Source organism: Mauremys mutica, chromosome 3 (assembly GCF_020497125.1).
Source record: "Mauremys mutica isolate MM-2020 ecotype Southern chromosome 3, ASM2049712v1, whole genome shotgun sequence".
Taxonomy (NCBI): Eukaryota; Metazoa; Chordata; order Testudines; family Geoemydidae; genus Mauremys; species Mauremys mutica.
The window spans coordinates 111,216,121-111,239,452 of record NC_059074.1 but is presented as its reverse complement, the minus strand read 5'-3'; the positions used below and the strand labels follow the sequence as shown (position 1 = coordinate 111,239,452).

The window sequence follows — 23,332 nt, the reverse complement described above, 5'->3', positions numbered from 1 at the left end:
GACTGGTCTAGCCACGCAGGAGCCACGCCGTGAGTTGGAGGGCCGTCAGGTCTGGGTGAGGGAGAGTGCCGTGATCTTGTGTTATAAGATCCGGGTGAAGCGGCAGAGGAATTGGGCTGGCTACCGACAGACGGAGCAGTGTGGTGAACCAGTGTTGCCTGGGCCACGCTGGCGCAATTAAGATGAGATGTGCCTTGTTCCGTCGGAGCTACAGCAGGACTCTGTGTATGAGGGGGAACAGAGGAAAGGCGTAGAACAGACGACGAGTCCATGGAAGGAGAAACGCGTCTGACAGAGAGCCCGGTGACAGGCCTTGAAAGGAGCAAAACTCCTGGCATTTGCGGTTTAATCGGGATGCAAACAGGTCTACATGGGGAAATCCCCACTGTTGGAAAATGGCATGAGCGATGTCTGCTCTCAGCGACCACTCGTGGCAGAGAAAGGACCTGCTCAGGCGATCCGCGATGGTGTTCTTGATGCCGAGAAGGAAAGACGCCACCAGATGTATCGAGTGGGCTATGCAGAATTCCCAGAGTAGTATCGCCTCGTGGCAGAGGGGGGGAAGAGCGGGTCCCGCCTTGCTTGTTGATATAGTACATGGCCGTTGTGTTGTCCGTAAAGACTGAGACACAACGGCCGTGGAGGCGAGTTCGGAACGCCTGGCATGCCAGGCGCACTGCCCGGAGCTCCCTGACGTTGATGTGCATATTCAATTCCTGCACCGACCAAAGGCCTTGAGTACGAAGATCGCCGAGATGGGCTCCCCATCCGAGGGACGAGGCGTCCGTTGTCAGGGAAAGGGAAGGTTGAGGAGCATGGAATGGGACCCCCGCGCATACGTGGGAAGGGGTCAGCCACCAATCCAGGGATTGAAGGACACCCGCTGGAATGGTGAGTAGGGTATCCAGAGGGTCCCTGTGCGGACGGTATCTGGAGTGGAGCCACAGCTGGAGTGGGTGGAGGCGGAGCCTGGCAAATGGAGTTACGTGTGTGCAAGCCGCCATATGACCGAGGAGGCGGAGACAAGCACGGGCCGAGGTCATATGAGAGGCCTGAAGGGCACGGATTAGCTGTGTAAGGGCCTGGAACCGTAGCCGAGGAAGGTAGGCTCTGGCTAGAGATGAGTCCAGGGTCGTGCCAATAAAGTCCAACCTCTGAGTTGGTACTAAGGTGGACTTCTCTATGTTGAGAACTAGGCCCAGGCGCGTGAATAAGTCTTTGATCACTGTGACTTGTTGCTGGACCGAGGCCTGCGATTCCCCCCTGATGAGCCAGTCGTCCAGGTAGGGAAAAACGCAGATGCCGCGCCGACGGAGGTGGGCAGCGACAACGGCCATGCACTTCGTGAACACCCTTGGGGCCGTGGATAGGCCGAAGGGGAGGACCGCAAACTGGAAGTGAAGGTGAGCGATCATGAAGCGGAGGAAGCGTCTGTGCGGCGGAAAGATGGCGATATGAAAATAAGCGTCCTTCATATTGAGGGCGGCATACCAGTCTCCCGGATCCAAAGTAGGGATAATCGTCCTGAGGGATACCATGCGGAACTTCAACTTCAGCATGTATGTGTTGAGGTCCCGCAGGTCGAGGATGGGTCGGAGGCCCCCTTTGGACTTGGGGATCAAAAAATAACGGGAGTAAAACCCCTTGCCCCTCTCCCTGTCCGGAACCTTCTCGACCGCTCCGATGGCTAGGAGCGAATGCACCTCTTGTAAGAGGAGTTGCTCGTGAGAGGGGTCCCTGAGGAGGGACCGGGAAGGAGGGTGGGAAGGTGGGGGTGAAACAAATTGTAGTTGGTAACCACGTTCCACGGTGCGTAGGACCCAGGCATCGGTGGTCAGCCGGGCCCACGCCGGGAGGAAATAGGAAAGGCGGTTGGAAAAAGGCAGGGAGGGATCTGGAGAAAGATCTGGTATGCCGTCCCCGGGCGCATCTTCAAAAGGATGGTTTAGGCCCTGGTGGTTTAGAGGGGGTTCCGCCCCTGGGACGGTTGGTTGCCAGGCTGTCGTCTACGTCCCCCGCGACCCCGTCGCCGACCAGAGTCCTGCCTGTAGCAAGGCATATAGTAAGGGCGGTTAAACTGGGGGCGGAACGGACGCCTCTGGGTAGCAGGGGTATGCATCCCCAAAGTACGGATGATGACCCTGTTGTCTTTTAGGTTCTGGAGTCTGGAGTCCGTCTTTTCGGAGAAGAGAGCCTTGGAATCAAAAGGAAGGTCCTGAATGGTGTACTGAACTTCAGGAGGGAGCGTCGAACTCTGGAGCCAAGAGATCCGGCGCATGGTAACGCCCGAGGCTATAGTATGTGCCCCCGAGTCAGCTGCGTCTAAGGAGGCTTGTAACGAGGTGCACGCTACCTTTTTACCTTCCTCTACGAAGGCCGCGAACTCCTGTTGGGAATCCTGAGGTAGGAGCTCTTTGTACTTCTCTACCTCAGCCCAAGTGTCATGCCCGTAACGGCTTAGCAAGGCCTGCTGGTTAGCCACTCGGATCTGCAGGGCACCAGCAGAGTAGACCTTGCGACCAAGCAAGTCCATTCGTCTGGCGTCCTTTGATTTAGGAGCCGGGCCTTGCTGGCCGTGACGCTCTTTATCGTTGACAGACTGCACCACCAACGACGAGGGGATAGGGTGTACATACAGATATTCATATCCCTTGGAAGGGACCATGTACTTGTGTTCCACACCCCTTGCTGTGGGCGCAATAGAGGACGGAGTCTGCCATAGTTTTTCAGCAGTCGCCTGGATAGTCTTAATGAAGGGCAGGGCTATGCGGGTAGGGGCGTCTGCTGACAAAATAGTCACTATTGGATCGTCCACTTCCAATACCTCCTCCGCCTGCAGGTCCATTCGCAGTGCCACCCTGCGAAGGAGCTCTTGGTGTGCCCGTAAGTCAATTGGTGGGGGACCTGCAGACGACGACCCCGCCACCACCTCATCCGGGGAAGAGGAAGAAGAAGAAATCCCGGGCATGATGGGGTCCCGGTCAGCGTCTGGGACCTGGGAAGGTTCCTGTTCCAAAGGTTCGTGGGCAGGCTGATTACCTTCCTCTGCACACGATGGTACCTCAGTGTCAACTGGGGGGGCGGCTTATTGTAGCCTCCGGGATGCGGGACTCGTGTGGTACGGTGCGCGTGGTGGGCACAGGAGCGCCTTGGGCTTGGTGGTAGGCCCAAGGGGTCCAATAACCCCAGTGATGAGGGTCCTGGTCCGCATAATGGGACTGCTGAAAAACTCCCGAAGTAGTAACTTTCGGCTTGTGAAGAGGCCGAGGCGTGCCGGGAGGGCCAGGGCGGAGCAGATAACTCTTGTGCCGAAGTGCCCACGGATCGCATTTCCCACCTCTGTGGCGACCGGTGCCGGGAGGCATCCCGATAGCGAGAGCGGGAGCGAGAACGGGACCTGCGACCGGCGCGGTGCCGGGAGGTCGACCGGGATCTCCATGTTCGGTGCTGGGAGCGGCTTCGCGAGTAGTTGCGGCCGTAGCGGTGCCGAGATCCTGAACGGTGCTGGGAATGACAAGTCGGAGAGCGGGAAAATGACCGGTGCCGCGAGTCTGACCGGTGCCGCGTAGTCGAGCGGTGCCGGGACTGCGAGCGGCGTTGCAATCGGCGCCCAGATCGAGATCGGCGTCGAGAGCGTGAGCGCTGGCGAGAACGGGAGCAGTGCCGGTCGGATTCGGTGCTGGTAGGCAGCTTGAGCATTGACGGCTTGCCCATGGAACGGGGCGCCCGTACCGGCGGAGCCGGGGGCGGCGGCACAGCCGGGTCTGTCAATGTAATGAGGTCCCGCGCCGCCTCGAAGGTCTCCGGAGTCGATGGCAGTGGCATCTCTACCGCGGCCGGAGCCGGGGAGGTCACAGGTGCCGGGCTCGACGGCCTCTGAGGGGCCGGAGTCGCCGGTGCCGGCAGAAGCGTCTGCGGCGGAGGAACCGGTGCCGCGGCAGGTTTCGGCGCCAGGCGGTCCGGACGGGGCGCACTCTGGTGCTTCGGAGCAGGCGGTGCCGAAGAGGCAGCGGTCTTCCCCTTCTTCGCCTTTGGTGAGAGCGCGCGTCTCTGGGCGGGTTTCGGTGCCGATGGCACTTTCGGTTGCACGGTAGAGTGGCCCGGCGCCGTGGCGGCGCTGCGAGAGTCCAGAGGGACAGCGGGCGGTGCCGTGGCCGGAGGGGTTAAGGCTGCCTCCATGAGGAGTTGTTTAAGCCTAATGTCTCTTTCCCTCTTTCTGCGAGGCTTGAAAGCCTTGCAAATTGGGCACTTAGAAGCCAAGTGCGACTCTCCCAGGCACTTCAAACAAGAGCTATGAGGATCCCCTGTAGGCATAGGCCTGCGGCAGGCCGAACACGGCTTGAAACCCGGGGAGCCGGGCATACGCTCCGGTCCCGGGTGCGGGTGGGGGCTAATCCCCGAACCCGCTAACTATCTAACAGTAAACTGATTAAACTATCAAAAACAAGAAAACCTACAACGAAGATATCAACTAAGTTCTTTTCTCTAAAAAATTATACAATGAGGAAGCTAGGGAAGCGGAGGACAGGCAAGCTGCACTCCACTGTTCCAACGACCGACACGGGCGGTAAGAAGGAACCGAGGGTCGGGTGGGTCGGCTGAGGTATATATGCGGTGCCGTTATGGCGCCACTCCAGGGGGCGCTCAGCCGACCCACTGGGGTTGCTAGGGTAAAAATCTTCCGACGAACGTGCACGCGGCACGCACACACCTAACTGGAATGGATATGAGCAATCACTCGAAGAACTGAATTTTTGTATTTTGTAGAACCAAACATAGTTCCTGAGAGTTTAAAGGTGAATGGAAAAGTGAAAAGGAAAGTTGAGTTAAGCCCAGATTTACATGCCGAATTCTCTACATGTATATTGTACCTGGATATTGTAACATCTCTATAGGTTACTCTACACATACATGCACACAACCACAGTAACAACTGTAAGCTACAGTGGGATGTGCATTAGTAGGCTATTCCTGCATTTCTCTGGTGGTTGAAGTTACAAGATCCTAAGGAGTGCTCCAATAACCTACTGAACATTCTCATAGCTTATTACTATATAAGAGAGACAAGCAGATCAGTGTGATGACTAGTAAAGGAGCCTGCACAACAGAATTTCAATACAGATACTGGTTGACACAGTTTATTACTTAATGAATCATCTAAAGTGGAATGAAAAGAACCTCTAAGTTTCCCCCATTCTAGAGCATCAAATAGAGTTCCTTCAGCTAGACTGGGAGATCACTAACTTCTACATTTCTGCAGGCCTTCTGACTACTACTCCTGCCGCTCCTATACAATCAGAACTTCTGGGTAATCCAGAGCAAGATGCCAATGGAACACATTAATTTTACCAAGAACTCCTGCTGGGCAGTTAGCCATGATAGCTGGACTGATTGCAGCCAGAATTCTCTCAGCAATCTTAGTTTGTGACTACACTAAGAGTTTGGATCTCTAATTCCTAATGCATGCAGCTCCACTAATGGAGGCTACAGTGTAGACAGTCTCAGGCAATTTTACCATCATGTCAATAGAAGTAGATTTCATAGTGGTAGCTATACCTGGACCAGGATGCACCTTTTGAACACTATAGCTTTCACAAACACCAACAGTGAAACACCACCTGTTGGAAATCACGGGTCTGAAAAATCCCTGCACAGACAAACCCTGAAGGGAAGGCAGGGTAGTCTGGCTGTATGGAGCTATGTTTTAAGCCCCTGCTTGTCAGATATTATTGCAGGTATAGTCACCCAGTCACACGACTCAATAAGAAATGAATAAAGATTAAATCAGTGATTCTGAATTAGTTTAGCTAATGAACTATATTTTAAAAGGCTTTTGAAATCAAACAGAACAATGAAGGAAGGTATGGACAGTTAGGAGCGAATGAAAAGCTTGCCCCAATATAAGGCTTGACATAGACAGCCGATAAGAGAATACTTTTAAAAAAAATGCCAAGTAAAAATCAGCAAGTCCCAATATATATTCCAGGGTCTATAACAAAATGAATAAATGTATTGAGCCAATGGCAATTCTTTTGAAAGATCATAGTGAACCTGATGTTGAAAAGATGAGAAAAATACAGTACTTGTTTTAAAAAAAGATGGTAATTACCATCCACTAAGGCTATCTTCAATACCTACTGAACTAAAGAACAAATATTAAAAAAAAAAATAACTAAGCTCTGAAGTTAATATGGCTACTTGTGGGATAAGGTACTACTCAACTAAGGAAAGGGATCAGAATCTGATCTGCAGAAAATGAAATCATGAGCAACAGACCAAAAGGTTTATAAAAGCAACTAACTGCAAACTGGAGAGAGTCCAGCGGAGGGCAACAAAAATGATCAGGGGGCTGGGCCACATGACTTACAAGGAAAGGCTGAGGGAACTGGGCTTGTTTAGTCTGCAGACGAGAAGAGTAAGGTAGGATTTGATAGTAGCCTTCAACTACCTGAAAGGGGTTCCAAAGAGGATGGAGCTCAGCTGTTCTCAGTGGTGGCAGATGACAGAACAAGGAGCAATGGTCTCAAGTTGCAGTGGGGGAGATCTAGGTTGGATATTCGGAAACATTTTCACTAGAAGGGTGGTGAAGCACTGGAATGGGTTACCGAGGGAGATGGTGGAATCTCCATCCTTAGAGGTTTTTAAGGCCCGGTTTGACAAAGCCCTGGCTGGGATGATTTAGTTGGTGTTGGTCCTGCTTTGAGCAGGGGGTTAGATGACCTCCTGAGGTCTCTTCCAACCCTCTTCCAACCCTAATCTTCTATGATTCTATGAACATGACAGAATATTCTAATCAAAAGCAAAGGGAATGTGACATAAGTATGAATAAGTAATTTTTAAAGCAAGATTTTTCAGTTAAGACAATTGGAACTGGAAACAGCAATTTGCTAAACTACGGTGTCCAGTGAACTGTTGTTTCAGAGATTAGTGTTAGGCCTTGGCTTTATTTAAACTTCTCTATTATCAATATGGAAGATAGTGTTGTCACATTAGTGACATTTTCAAACCGGGTGGATAAAAATCAATGGATTTAAAAAAAATATATAAAAAAATCGTTTTTCATAAAGTGCTTTTTGAGGGAAAAACCTATCTAAATATAATTTTAATTAAGATACATTATAGCTCAAAGATCTCTCATCATGGAATAGGGATTATAAATTCTAATTCTATAGTATGAGACAATATATTCATGTAATGTATAAGAAAAGTTTTATAAATGAGTTCCAATAGTTCATGGATTAGGGACCCAATGTTACGGGATTCCAGGGGCTTCTGTGTAGATTATTTAGGTTAATCTTTCTATCTACCCAATGGGACTTGGTGCTCAGTCTAGAATAGGGGTTCCCAAACCTGGCTCGCGGCTTGTTCAGGGTAAGCCCCTGGCGGGCCGCGAGATGTTTTGTTTACCTGAACAGCAACCACTGGGAGCAGCGAGCAGCCGTATCTGCATACACTCTGGTAAACAAAGCGTCTCACGACCTGCCAGGGGCTTACCCTGAAGAAGCCACAAACCAAGTTTGGGAACCCCTGATCTAGAAGATACCATCAGAGATGCTTGGTTTTGCAGTTCTCAAACTCTGGATTTGTGTCTCCAGAGATAATATGCTTGTTAATAGCAAAAATGTTTTTAAATAAATAATATATAGACAACCCTATTGTCCCTCTGCAAATTTATGTACACAGAGTGAATCCCTTACCTCTCTCTAAAAGTGCAAAGTTTCAAAAAGTTCAATGAATAGAACATGGTTGGGGCGGAATAGATCTGGACAAGGAGAAGAAGTCTGGAGATAAATGTGCGAAGGAAGGAACAGGCAGTAGAAACAAAAGTGAAACTGTTTGAGCAGCATATTCTAGAAGTCTTGAGGTCTTTCGGACCTCATTGATTTGAGATCTACCATACCATTCTCTCACTAGAAGGGAAAACCTATAATGGCAGCAGGCTGTAAAAGATACCCAGTTTGGGAATATTTTAATGAAGTTCCTCTACCTGTGGGTAAGACAGGCATGCAGGCAAAATGCAAACAGTGCAACCAAAAAATGGCCTAGTTGCCTGAATGAAACATCATGAGAAGTGTTCCTTCTCAGGAGGAAGCTGCATTGAAGATGATGAAAGGAACATGTCTGAACATGCAGGATCTTCAGGTTGGTAAACTTTTTTTATTTCATGCTTCTTTCTTCTGGACTATTCTCGAATTCTCATGTTTGAGCAAAAAATATAGTAGTTACTCTATGGTACTATCATTTTACATTCAGTTGTGATAAAAAATAAATAGCTGAAATAGACAGATCTTCCTTTTACAATTTCACCTTTAAAGTAGTACTGAGTGTCAGCAAATACAATGAGTAATACTAAATGAGTATGGTAATAATAATTAAATAACTGCATTGACTTATTTTGGTTAGGAGAATCCATCCTCAGCATACTGGATTCTGAACACTATCCACCTTCAAGATCACCATTATTTTCTATAGTTTCAGTTATCTGCCAATAATAGTGTTTCAGTCACATCATGTATGTCACATAGCCACAGTATACCACCTGTAGCCAAAAGAAAAAAAAATCTCCATCATCCAGAAACAACCACAGATAAGTTTGTGATAAGAACCAGCAGATTACAAAAAGAGGTAATTGATGAAAAAATTGCCCGCTTTGTTTATGTGACGAACTCTCCTTTCCGTATGACTGAGAACCCCACACTTCATTAACGTGGTTCAGTTAAGACCAGGATACAGTCCACCCAACAGAGAAGATGTCGCAGGTAAATTGCCGGATAAAGTCTATGAAAGAGAAATTGAGCAGTGTGCAAAAGGTCTAGAGGGTAAAATTGTTAACCTGAATCTTGATGGGTCGAGCAATGTCCACAATGATCCTGTTGTATGTGCCTGTGTGACAACAGAAGAAAGGAATGTCTTCCTTACAGAAACAACCGATACATACACAGCAGAATACTTACAAGAAGTAGAAGTAAAAGCTATAACAAACTGTGGGAAAAAATTCAAATGTCTAGTATGCAGCTTGGTCACAGACAATGCTTCAAATGTATCCAAGATGAGAAGAAATTATTTAGAAGAGAGCTAATAGAGAGTCCCAAGCTTATAACATACGGTTGCAGTGCTCATTTGATGCACCTCCTAGCCAAAGACTTCAGTGTTCCAGAAATAAAGGCTAATGTTGTTGAAATTGCAAAATACTTCCATAACAACCACTCTGCAGCAGCTACTCTGAAAAAAAGTGGGAGGAACCAAGCTAACTCTCCCACAAGCCTACAATGGCACTCAGTAGTGGACTGACAGAGTTAAATTACAAGCATTAAGAGAACGAATGGGACAAGCACTATCTCCAGCTCATTTTCTTGCAAATATTCTCAATACTTGGTACCGGGGTCAAACCTTAGCTGCTGAAGAAGAGGAATTGCCTATGACATGGATATCCAACAATCATCCCTCCATAATGCCAACTATAAAACTTCAGAGCTAAGGGTGAACCATTCAAGAAATATATGTTTGCTTGATGATGTTTTAAAGAAAGTCACACCAGTGAACTGGTAGAAGTCACTTAAGCACTTGGATTCAGAGACTGTTGAAATGATAACCACTTTTAACAGCAGTAGCTTCTTCTGCCGGTGTAGAAAGAATATTTTCTTCCTTTGGACTAATTCATTCCAAATTGAGAATTAATTTGGGACCTGATAAAGCAGGAAAGCTTGTTTTTCTTTTCCAGAATATGAACAAACAGGAAAATGAAGGTGAAGACAACTGAGTTAGCTGCAGAAGCCAATATTTTAAGTTTCTCATATTGACTTGGCTGACAGAGTCTATTCAATTTTTTTTTAAAAATATATTTCATTTAACTATTTTAGTTAAAAACAATTTTAACAAAACAAACCTGATTTTAAAAAACTTGAATGTTTAACTAAATTTAAATGCTTGTTTTGTTAAAATATTATATGTTTGCTGTTGAAGAAAAAAATTCAGAATATATAACACTGTTATTTTAGTTAACTAAAACAATTTAAATGTCTGTCTGGTGATGTTCTCCTCCTAATACAGCATGGCAAGAAAATCCTCCAAATATTAATGATTAACCTGCTGAATCGGAGATAGTTCACCTCCCAATGACTTCATAAACATATGCTTCAATTACCTTTGGTAAATGAAATACCAAACGATCCTTCATTTTCTGATATAGCTGTAAAACTAATCTGAAAAGTCTTCAAAATAAATCACTTTAAAAATGTATAGTGTGTACCTTTTAAACATGAAACCTACATCTATCTCTGAGTTGTGAAGAATATGTATTAAGGTTATAACAACCAACAAGAATGCACTTTTATGTAGAAATCCATGATTAAATCGAGTCTTCCTGACTGCTGATTTAAATCAAATCCACCCGGTTTTCAAATGATAATAAATTTGACAGCGTTCTGAGCACCATCAAGCATGAAAAATACCATAAAAGGACAGTTTTAAGGTAATAAATAAGGGTAGGAAACAAATTAAGACTCAACAACAAAACAAATTCATGGAAAAGGCAAAATAATCTTGGAAAAACTAATACAGTTGGAAAGCTGTACTAACAAGAGAAGTTGTGCATAGTTAAGCGTGTTTTATTGCAACTCTTATCTTGTTTAAACCGTGTCAAAAATCAGTTAAAGTTTGCATGCTGTAAAACAAACAAAAAAAAAACAACTTACGTTGTGGAGATTTCAAATTACATTTTTTAAATGACTGTTTGCACTGTGAACACTTCAAAGTGTAGAATTTTTATCTTGCTGCATGTTTGAGGCTGCTTTTCAGTTATTTATAGCATAATTTGGGTCAGAAGCTTGGACACAACAGTTGAGTTGTCAGTTTAACGTATCGTGACTTCATGATTATTCAGTGTTGTTATTCATTGTGGAAAGGAAATACCTGGACAGATGTAGACTTCAGCAAACAGTGCAATGGAACAATTCTCTCTGACTCGGTCATAGCTTTTCAAAAAATTGGGAATTGGCTTCAAAACCTTAAACCTCCATTTAATTTACTTTTAGAGAAAGAAAAATGGTTCATATAACCATTAAAATTAACTGCAAAGCATATCGATATATATATGGAAGCATTTGTTAAACTATCAGAAAGCCAAAAAGTAATAGAAGGTACAATAAATAAATCAACAGAAAAAAATGGAGAACATTATTTGAAAATTGAACATCTGCAAATAGTTCCAAGGATTTCCATGAATATTATGATTTTAAATAGCACCTTCGCCCAAGCATATCAAAATGATTTACAACTGTAAATAAGAAACCCCACATTGTATATAAAACGATGAAAGTCTTCCATTAAGTTTGAGTGACAAGAACATGCTACTCAATATGCAGTAATTTCATCAAAGCCTCTTGTTGGAATTACAGCTTCATTATGTATACACAAATATACATAATTATGCACAGTGATTGCATAAATTACTGCAGCACATGAAAAGAATTCAGCCATACTTCAAACTCGTATTGCTTCACAAAAAAAAAAAATTACTGATAGGTCTCATTACTAGATAAAGTAAGTTTAATTCTTCAAAGAAACAGATTTCCCGAAAAACTTAGTACAACTGAAAATTTATTTAATGGGCTGCCAATTTATCAGTTGTTCCTTAATATTGCTAAAAGGTGATATGTAATCATGAAGATTTAAAAACAGCAACAAATACTATTTTATCACTTTTTTATATTTTTGCTAGCCCTTTGGTTTTAAAGAAGGAGCATATAGATATGGAGCATTCATCAACATGTCGTTTTTACCTATTCTAGTCACACACATATTTTAGAGTAATAGCTATGTTTTACCCAACGGCAACTACAGTTCATCACTCACTACTGCTCTCTAGAGGTTCCCAAACTCAGTGACACTGGGTACATATCCCACAAATGAGAAGATACAAAAGACATTCTCAAAGACTACAAATATAGTGTTAAGAGTCAATTGACTTATAAGGAATGTCTTACCCAGATCTAGCTGTTTTGTATTCCACTTTTAGGATAGGTTTGCAAGGTTCTGGCTTCTTCCCATCTTTTAGCTGCTTTCCTAAAAAAATATATTTTCACAGATTAAACATCGGAAAAAAAAACATGTAATGTGAAATTATTCTTTTAAATAAATTACAAATTAAAATATGCACACAATTTATTACATTGTCACATACTGTATTTCAGGGGTCGGCAACCTCTGGCACGCAGCTTGCCAGGGTAAGCACTTTGGCAGCCCGGGCCAGTTTATCTGCCGCGTTGGCAGGTTTGGCCAACCGCGTCTCCCACTGACCTCGGTTCGCCATCCCAGGCCAATGGGGGTGGCGGGAAGCCGCGGCCAACACATCCCTCGCCCGCGCTGCTTCCCGCCATCCCCATTGGCCTGAGATGGTAAGCAACAGCTTGGATTTTGCAGAAGTTGTTAGCAAAAATTCCCTTTGTTAGGGAGTAGTTTTGCTAGAATTAAATAAAACAGGATTTTATAGAAAGGTTTAATGACATATTGCCAGTGTAAGAACTGCCAGACATTGTGTGTATTCATTCTTTTCTTACCATGTGGAGTGATTGTCTGAAGTGGCTTGGCAGGGGATTTTATATTCCATATGGTCAAGGTACCATCCGAATGGCTGCAAATGAACTGTTTTCCTTCATGGTGCCAAGCAACAGAGTGAATAGCCTGTGTAAAACAAAAAAGAAAGAAAGAAAGAATTGAGTTTTCAGCAGAAAACAGCAACATAGGGCATGTCTACACTACAAAATTAAGTCGACTTAAGTTAGGTTGACTATAGCCACCGCAGTCATTAAATTGGCTGTTCACGTCCACACTACAGTCCTTCTGCCAGTGGTGTATGTCCTCACCAGGAGCATTTGCACTGACTTAAGTGGGGGCACTATGGGGGGCTGACAGCTCAGGGCTCTGGCTGTCAGCCCTGGGGCAGAGAGACTCCGGCTGTCAAAAAATAGCAATAGACGATGTAAGCAACACAGTGTGTACGTGGACAGAGAATCGACCTAACTACATCAACCTATGTGCTACACCTCTCGCGGAGATGGTTATTAGGTCGGTGTCGTGGGCAACTTACATTGACGAGAGCTACATTGTAGTGTAGACCAGGCCTTAGTGTGGTCTCAATTCCCTCTTCTTAAAAAAGATTACACAAACACCAAATTAAAGTGTTTAATATGTTATTTATTTAATACTTTATGTAAGTATGAAATACCAAAACAAGTATGAATTATCCATGTTTAAATTTTTCTGTTACAATTCAGTATTTCTTTGAGCCCTTTCTCCTTTTCAGAGGTTACAACATTGTTTGCGTGTCAAAAAGTTTTGATAAGAAAAATTATTATCCTTATGCAGTATTAGTGTTTGCATAAAATTAAAGAAAATTCAATTTGCCAATCGAAAAGCTACAATAAGAAGTCTGAAGAGAATCAATCTCCCTTTTCAAGCAAACATTTGGAAGATAATGCCTGGTACTGTTATAAGACACTAAGCTTTATTATTTGAACATTAACACCTGTGCAGCAGTTTCTATTAGATATATTCAAATCATACATTACAAGGCAATTTTTTTAACATCGTTTTCAGAAACGTATTGGTTACTTAGGTGATGAGACCTTCAGCTATATAAAGGTGTATATCAAATGGTTATGAAGTATGTAGTTATGCACACCAGTATACCAGAGTTGTACCAAGCCTTGAGAAAAGGCAGTTTTACATCCCTTTAAAACAATTCAACACATTCTGAAAAATGTATACCCAATATTTTTCTCTTTACAGGATATGCTAATCTGTATTATACAGCCTCACATTATACTGTTATACAATCCACAATCTTTGAAGTTTGAGAAACAAAGTCAAGAGCCTAAAATTATTTGTGGAATAACCTTTTAGGAACAAACTGCTAGTGCGTCTTAGATACTGCTTGTTACTTGATATTGCCAGGCCAATTAGAACTGTAACATACAGTCACACTTCTAGCTCCTAGTGGTCAATTAACATCATGAAGAGCTTCAAAACTGCGAATGGCATAAAACCTAGTTAACTGAAAACTGGGAATTGCCCTGATGCACCAGACCAACATTCATCATCACCTGGATCACAATATACACATCAATTTGGACTGCTGATGCCATTTTTATACTAGCATTGCTTGTCCAAATCTTCTGTAATAGAAATGAAAATCTGAAGTGACATTTATGACAGAGGATCAGCTGCAGTCTAAAAAGACTATAGGAAAATTATTTATGGCTGCTTTGATGTTAAAAAATAAACTAAAATTATAAACTCACCAACACACTTACACAGCACAAAAAACGTATAGCTCTTCAGTTGATTTACAGCACAATTCTCTAGCAGGCTTTAAAACTTCAGTGCGTCTCCAGGTGGGTTTCAGAAAGTTGGGGTATTTTTGGTCAGAAAATTCTGAGTAGGTTTCAACCTATTTTATCTTTTTAAAGGCGCTAGTCACCATAGAACGGAGGTGGGCAAACTACGGCCCATGGGACCGTCCTGTCCGGCCCTTGAGCTCCCGGCCAGGGAAGCTAGCCCCCAACCCCACCGTCATTGTCATCTCTTCCCCCATTGCTATGCCACCGCGTGGGCAGTGCTCTGGGCAGCAGGGTTGCGTGCTCCTGCTGAGCAGTGTGGCAGCGTGTCTGGCTCTGGCTGGGCGGCGCGGCTGCCAGACATGCTGATCTGAGCAGCATGGTAAGGGGGCTGGGGTGTTGGATAAGGGGCGGTGAGTCCCAGGGGACAATTGGGGGGCAGGGAGCAGGTGGTGGTGGGATGGGGCGGAGGTTCTGGGGGGCAGTCAGGGGATGAGGAACGGGGGGGTTGGATAGGCATGGGAGTCCCGGGGATCTGTCAGGGGGCGGGGGTGTGGATAGGGGTTCGGCGGTCAGGGGATTGGGGGGGGGGATGGATAGGGGGTGAGGTCCTGGGGGGTGGTTAGGGAACAAGGAGTAGGGGGGGTTGGATGTTCTGAGGGGGGCAGGAATTGGGAGGGCGTGGATGGGGGTGGGGGCCAGGCTGTTTGGGGGGGGGGCACAGCCTTCCCTACTCAGCCCTCCATACAGTTTTGCAACCCCAATGTGGCCCTCCCCTGCCACAGAACCTAGGCATCAGTTGCAGTTATACATCGTAGGCATTTTCAGTGGAATATGATGTTATTTAGTCTACAGCTGTAACATACTGGAAATTTTGCAACTTCAAAAAACTTAGTCCAGTGGCATGCAACATGTGGCACCTGAATGGTGACCAGACCTTGTAACGACAATGTATATTTGATTATGAATTAAAAATGTGTTTCCTGAGTCAAGCACCACAACTTTTAAAATTAAGGGTCTGAATTAATCCTACTGTGGTAGGTGAAGAGATAGGGGCGCAACCTCCCCAACTGCCTCCCACCATTCCTTTGGTAGCCTCACCTGGTAACTCTGCTATGAGCCAGAAGCAGTCTGAGCAAACCCACCCAACCCCCTAGAGCCGAGAGCCTAAGCTTCAATCCAAGTTCCAATAGCCACACCATAGATATTTTTAGTGTGCTAGCTTGAGCCCCTGTGCTTGGAGGCTCACTCTCAGCTGTAATGTAGACATAGTCTAACTGGCTTTGCATGTGCCTAGGGGAGCACTTAGAAAAGGATGGCTCCCTTCCTTCACACAGCCACCCAAGCGAAGAGCAGGAGAAGCTGATAACCAACCACCAGTTACAGTCACCTGATTTTCTGTCTCAAACCAGGTTAAAGCCTGCTTTAACTTCAGCCTGTTGGTAAAAAGTTCACTAGGAACCAAATGCCAGCTGGGGACTGCTAGACAACAGATAGTTCAGCCACTCCCCAACCATCACCACTGAAGCATTTCTATGCATCAGAAGCTGCATGGGGGACACAGACAAGCCAGCTACATTGGTTTTGGATAGAGAACAACTGTGTACTGTAGACAGGCATTGAAGCGAATTCATGATGAAACTGGGACATGACTTTTAGTAGAAGCTTGGGATGTAGGTGCAGGGAGACTTCGTCCTTATGGAATGTGGTGAAAAGGGTGTCTGCCATCATGGCCCCAAGTTCACCCATCCTTCTTGCTAAAGTAATGTGCGTTTCCCACCTGCAAGGAATGTGTCTGTGATGATCATCCTGTCCACGAAGGATGAGAGGAAGGAGATCCCAGCACAAACTTGCTGCTGGTCCATCCACCTATGGACGGAACAGAGCACATCAAGGGGGACTGTCAACATAAAGGTCCATGGTGTGCCATGTGGGTTATACTCTCTGGAGCCACATTTGTAGACAGCGAAGGTGGAGGTGAGCGAAGGTGGTGATATACGTTCAGCCTACCATGTGACCAAAGAGGAATAGGCAAATCTTGACCGGGACAGATTGCTGACTACCTGGGCAACAAGTTCCTGCAGAGCCTGGAATCTGTCCCTTGGTAGGTAAGCTCCGGTTGTGATCAAGTTGATGGAGGCCCCTATGGAGGAAACCAAAAGTTGATTTTTACATTGACGCGGACTCCCAGGAAGGCAAGGAGCAACATGGAGGTCAAGATTTGAGTTATGTCTCTGGATTACACTGCCAATAGCTAGTTGTCAAGATAAGAGAATACAAGGACCCCATAACACCTGAGATGGGCTTCTACAACAACAGAGAAAACATTGGTGAAGACCCGGGGAGCAATGGTAAGTCCAAATGGTAGGACCCTGTATTGAAAGTGCTGAGGACCCACTGTGAATCTCAGGAATCTTCTGTGGGTTGGATGGATGCCTTTGTGAAAATAGGCATCCTGCATATTGAGAGACAGAAACCACATGCCTTTTACTAGTGATGGTATGATGGCTGCTCAAGTGACCATATGAAACTCAGGCTTGTGGATGAAGAAGTTGACGTGACAGAGATCCAGGACTGGTCTCCATCTACCTTTCTTCTTGGATACCAGGAAGTTGAATAGAACCCTTTGCCTTGATAGTTCAGAGGAACATACTCTATTGCTCCCCTTTGTGGTAAGGACAAGGATGTCATGAGAATGGTCCCTGAAGAAGGATCGGGGAAGTGGATGTGGATGAGGTAGTGTGATGAATGTGATTGTATATTCATAGCGGATGACATCCAGGACCCACTTGTCCATTATTATTGCTCTCTAAGCTGGTTAAAAAAAAAAGTGCGAGATAACCCCTGAAGGGGCAAGTAAGAGCAGTGGTTGATGGCTCTCTAATGGCACTCAAATATAGTTTTGAGATGTTTGAACGTGTGATGAAGGCTGCAAAGGAAGGCTAGGAGGGCAGGATCATTGGGCCTTTTGGTGGTTGTGAGATGGTTCACATGGTCTTTGGTGGAAGAACTGAGGAGTCCTGAACCGTTGTGTAGGTGGTGGGTGGCAAAATTTCCACTTGGGTGGGCAGCTGTATATGTACTCAGCAATCCAAGTGTGGCTCTGGAATCCCTGAGGGAGTGGAAGAAATCGTTGATCTGATTAAACAGGTGCAACTCATCGAATGGGAGGTCGTCAATGGTATTTTGCACCTTCCAGGGGAAACTGGATGAGTGAAGCCATGATTCCCTCCGTGTGACAATATCTGTAGCCATAAAGTATGAAGAAGTATCCATTGCATCTAGAGCAGATTGAAGTGCTGTCCTCGCTATCAGCTTGTCCTCCTCCAGGATAAACTGGAAACAGGCTCCCTCTTGCTGAGGCAGCTTTTTCAGTAAAGTTCCCCAATTTGCCATAGTTGATAAAGTCGTGTTTGGCCAACAAGGCTTGGTAGCTCAAAATTGGAGATTAGTTGACGAGAAGACCTTGTGTCCCAGCAGGTCTACGCGTTTGCCCTCCTTATCTGTCAAAGGGTGGAGAGCAGGTGATGCTATCTGAACCATTCTGTTGTTGCTTGCACCAGAAAGGAATTGGGTGGTGGGGAGGGGGTAAGAGAAAAGAAACTCAGAATCTTTAGGAGGTATGTAGTCCCTCTTCTCCAGCCCCCTTGGGGGTAGGCGTGCAAGTGGCCAGGGTATGCCAAACTGCTTCAAACCAGTTATGGAAGATGAACCACTTAGGCCAAGATACTGTTTGAGCTGCTTGGAGATGGGCATAGTTGATCAGTAGAGCAACCCTGCTCAGTATCAAGGAACAAAGGATGTTCAGGAGCTGAGCTGCTTGTCTTGTACTTCCTCCAGTAGAATACGAAGGTTGTCTGCTATCCTTTGCAGAAGTTCTTGGAACTGCCGAAAGTCATCTGGGGATGAAAGAGAAGCTGAAGTCATTGCAGCATCTGGAGAGGACATCCTTTATTCCTCGCTACCTCTACCGATCAATGATGCCATTCTTCAACCAACTCAAACAGTGACTCGGACTGAGCGGTTCATCCTCCATAACTGGTTCGGAGCACCTGTTCGAGGACACCCTAAGCAGGGATAGTGGAGAAGTCTCTCTTGCTGAATGGGCGGGTTCCGAGGGTGGGTATTGAGGCCAGGATCCCCAATAGGGGCAGCAGGACAGATCCAGCAGATGCTGTGGAAGGCTCCATGGTACGGGAAATCAGTGACTTCCCTACTGCTGGATAGGAGGGTGCTCTGGTGATCCCTTTGGATACCCAGAGCGGCGGTAGGGAATAGGCAGCCCTTGTACTCCATTGGAATCCTCAGATAGTAATTCAAATCCTGGTTCCAGTGGCTGTACCATCGGAGCCGGTGGGAGTATGTAAACCATAGGATGAGGAGTTGAAGTGTGACTTCACTATGGTAGGTCCTGGATAGGCGATCAGACCTTCCTAGGGGTGGATGGCAGAAGGAGGCATGGAGATCTCAGTTCTCCTAAGGTGAACTGTTCACGTGACTCCAGTGCTTTCTCTAATCTGCCTGGCATTAATGGTACTCATTCCATAGCCAGAACCGGCGCAGAGTTTTAAGATGGCAGGATGACTAAATTTGGCACTGACTTTTGAATGCTTCAATTTGCAATCTAAATAATGGTCTTTATGAATTTATGTAAGTAATATTATATAGAAGTCAATTTTTAAAACAGTATGCAGAAATGTCATTCACTATCTCTATAAATTAACATTTTTCAGTAGAAGCTGCTATTTTACCCATACCTGCTCTTACCAAAGAGTGATCCACTTTGATTCTATCCCAACACAGTAAGGCACTAGTTCTTGTTCGAATGTACAAGAAAGCAGGATATTTTCAAATTTGTTTTAAGGCAAGGCATATGCTCATGTGCTATTATTTTGGGGAAAAAACTGGGGACTGAACAAAATTAAAATAGTATGATTAAAGTTATTCAGTTTCAACAAGTATTCATGAATCAATTTTGACATATATAAACAGCCCAGCACTGAGCATTAGATAGAAGCAGATTGCCTGCTGGGAGCGCCGAACAGCATTGTGCTTCAGAAAGTTCTCTTTCCTTTCCCATTTTCTCTCTCTGTCTCTACCTCATATCCATCCTGTCCTCTCTTTTCTTTATTTCACCATCCATTCTTGTCCTGATGCCAGTTCCTTGGCTTCCTTCTCACTTCCTCTCTCAGCTCAGTGTTTGCCATCCTATATTTCCCTCTGTTCTTCCGCAATATTTCAGACCACAAACCTCTGTCCCCATTCTACGAGGTCCGTCTCATCTCTTCCACATCCCACAGGAACTAGCCCCCACCCAAATCTCTACCTCTCTCCTTTTTATTTGACACTGATGATTAATTCTTCTGTGCAATTAAGTAGCAATTATATACTACTGGGAAGATCTGGTTTAGGAACTTTAGCCTTTTTTAAAAATTAGCAATGTTTGCCTTTGTCTGTTTTTAAGAGTGCTGTTCAGACTTCACAAATCAAAGACTTCTCAGGGATGGTCTAGAGAATACTTAGTCCTGCCTTGAATTCGAGGAACTGGACTAGAAGACCTCTTGAGGTCCCTTCCAATCCTACATTTCCATAATTCTATGTGTATGAGTACCTTTTCTCCATATGGTGTAAAATAGTATTTTCTGCTGTTCCTGGTAAACAGCATTGTTTTCCTATTTCTATGATCTTGCAAGAATGTATAAACTGAGCACAGCTTGGGAACTAGTTCAAAAGGGTGAACCCAGTGCCCTTTCCCTTCACTAATTCTCCAAAGTAGTACGAGAAGGAAAGAGAACTGCCATGATGCGGAAGAGAGATGGGATGGAATAAAACCATTAATTCCTATTTGATAAAAATGTAAACAATATCTGAAAGCACTTAAAAGCCAATAGTATTCTGTCAAGGTATTTCTAATGCACCACTCAATGTGACATCTAGGTACCAAGTGCACAATAAAGAATTGCACAACAAACTGGTAACACTGTCCCATACTCTAATCTTCCATTGTCTTTGGTAGAAACAGATTTACTTCTTAGCTCTTTTTGTATGGCTAACTTGCATGCATTTCTGACCTTTCTAAAAATACTGTTTCCATTACTATGTGCATGAGAGAAAGTGGCAGGGGGAAGGTTCCTGTCCATATCCATTCTTTTGTCATAAACAAATTGCTTGGTAGCTACTTTGTTGACTAAATGGAAATCCCTTGGGCTATTTTGGTATATCCTCTATAAAGCTCAGGGATAAGCTCTGATATTTACCCACTTATCAGAAGACTGCACCTAAAAATAGTAATCTATAATACATTTTCTGAGTTAATGCTATTAAAGTTTAGTTTAAAAACAGAGCAGGCAAAATATTTTTTCCATTTGAAACCTTACAATTTTAAATGACAAAGTTACAACATTTCCAAATATTTATTTAAAAGCGGTTAAAAATCATGCTCTAATGTCTTTGTTTTATTGTTTTCATGTCCACAAGACAGCAGAAAATGAATGTTTACAGCATAAAATTAATTCTATGTTCATATTGTACGAATAAGGCATGAAAATGCTTTTTTATTACAACAGCTATATTTGAACTTCAGAGCCTTTCAATACAAAGAAACTCAAAGGAGACACAAAGAAAGCTAACATTTTCCATTCTATCATTTCACTGTGCACAAACATCTTGCAAGACAATAATAAGAAACTTACTGCACAGGATGGTTTGATAGGCATTATAAATAACTGCTCTAAAAAGTTAATTTATAACCACAGGTCTCTAACATTATAGCTATCACATTCCAGACAAACTGTTTTTTTCCCTAGCTCTGTTAAATATGAATGCTAGATTTTGTATCCTTTCAGATGATTCTCTGTCAAAGAAACGATGGATCATGTACTATTCTTACAATACTACAGTTTTAAAATCCAACTTGTCTTGCATGAAGGGAGCAGTTTTTTTTAAACACACATTGAATGTCATTCTATGGACTTCATCTTGCAAAGAAAGGGAATTCCCTGGCAAACAGTTTAATTCTAGGTGTCCATGACTGTAGTTAGAATGTAAAGGCAAAGATTACATTAGCAGATTTCGGGTACCTTTGCTGTTAAATGAAAGGAATCCATTAAATCTTATTTTATTTCTGCCTGCGGAAACCTGCACAATCATCCTCACTGCCTCCAAAGTAAAAACTGGTAGTGCAGAGGACGGAATAACTGACTCAACATCCCCTACACAATTTTACTCAGTGACTACTTTCAAACTACTAGGACAAACTTAGTGTCCTAAATGCTAAGTATTCTGTTCTCTATTTCTCACTGTTGACTGGAATGCTTAAGCTTTGTCTACACTACACAGTTTTGGCAGCAAAAGGCAGCTTTTGCCAACAAAACAAAACAGTGGAGGTGTACACACTACAGAAGTTACTTTTGACCGCCAAACACTGCTGTTTAGCCAACAAAATAAAACCACCTCGATGAGAGGCATAAAGCTTTTTGTGGCAAAGTTAAAGCAACAAAGCATCATTGTAGATGATGTCGTTTGTTTTATTGCCAGAACTGGTCTCCCCCAGTATCCCACAATGCCCTCTGTGACCACTCTGCTCACTGTTTTGAACTCAGCTACCCCGCAGGCATGCACCCCTCCCCTTTCAAAGCTCCGGGAAGTTCTGACACCTGAGCATCTGGCAGCACAGAGCAAATCATTGAAGTGGAATCCTCCTGCTCTTCCGGGCACTAGGAACACAGTGGCAGGCAAGCTGCTGCTGCAGGGGGTGGGTGGAGCAGTGAGGCAAGAGGGGACTGTTGTTCTGTGCAGAGCCAGGGAGCGAAGCGGTGGCTGATGAACTCAGCTGCCCTGTGTCTAGCTATGTAGGCATGCACCCCTCTCCTTTCAAAGCTCTGGGAAGCTTTGATATTCCTTAGGGTGGAGAACTTACAGAGCTGCTGAGGATGCCACTCCCAGCAACTGAGGAGGCTGTGGGAGATCTCAGAGGGAATCACAACAAAACCATTGGCAGGCAGAGCAGGCTGCTGCTGCACAGGGAGAGGACGGGGAGACTGCTGTGCCGTGCAGAGCCAGGGGCTGATGGGGGGAGGGAATGTCTTCATACTGTTTCTGTGAGGACACTTCTACTCCCCCCCCCACTCTCCCTGTAACACTCTTCCCCCCCACCTTCAGTTGAAAAGCAGCTGGCAATCTACTCGGATGCCCATGGAATGATGGGATTGAGAAACCTGCATCCTGTGACTGAACCTGCCCCATGAGGCATTTGCAAACCCTTCCCAAAACACAGTTGCACAGTGGGATTGCACAGTGGGATAGCTACCCACAGTGCACTGCTTTCTGTGTTGATGCAAGAGCAGTGTGGATTCACTCTGCTAATATAAGGAGCATAGTGTGGGCGTGCAACAGCAGTTTAATTAAAGCAGCATAACTTGTCAGCAAAACGCTGTAGTGTAGACAAGGCCTTAGTCACTTTCAAAGTTTAAAGTACAGTAAACAACTGCAATGTCTTACAGTTATTTCAGGGGATTGGGAGTCATGAGAGAGGATTCTATTCCCTCCTTGAACACTGCTCTTCTTGTGTCACATCTCAGTAGTTTCAGTTTCCTGATCTATAAATAGTGAATAATATTACCTAGTTGCTACATGGGGTCAAGGAAGCCTAATTCAAATATTATTTATGAAACTCAGACTCAGGTGGAAGTGCAAAGCATTATCATTCAAAGACATTTGTTTTCATCAAGTGAACGCAGAGTTCATAGAAAGTGTCATATATTTAGCATTAGAGACTGAAGAGCAGCACTGAGATATTTAGAATCAAGATTTACCAGGAATCGCTTCAACTAGTACCAGGAATTGACTCAATTATGAATTATTATATAGAGCTGAGGGGATGATCTCTAAGAGAAAGACTAATTTAGTCCACTCTCCTTCAGTCCATAGATTATCTGCTGATAATGTTAACGGTACAGTTAGTGCTATTCAAGGTCTAGCACCCACTGGTATTCACT

The 23,332-nt window shown here is 44.5% G+C and overlaps 1 protein-coding gene across 10 annotated transcripts in view; it reads right to left on the bottom strand.

Annotated features, from left to right (window-relative positions):
* The window catches only part of STXBP5 (syntaxin binding protein 5), a 212,370-nt gene that overhangs the window by 104,511 nt on the left and 84,527 nt on the right, over positions 1-23,332 (bottom strand). For all 10 annotated transcript variants that reach the window (XM_045009874.1, XM_045009875.1, XM_045009870.1 and 7 more), the window contains 2 exons: positions 12,558-12,681; positions 11,985-12,063 (listed from right to left, as the gene is read on the bottom strand). In XM_045009874.1, the coding sequence (XP_044865809.1) occupies positions 11,985-12,063; positions 12,558-12,681 (203 nt within the window). The remainder of the gene's footprint in view (positions 1-11,984; positions 12,064-12,557; positions 12,682-23,332) is intronic.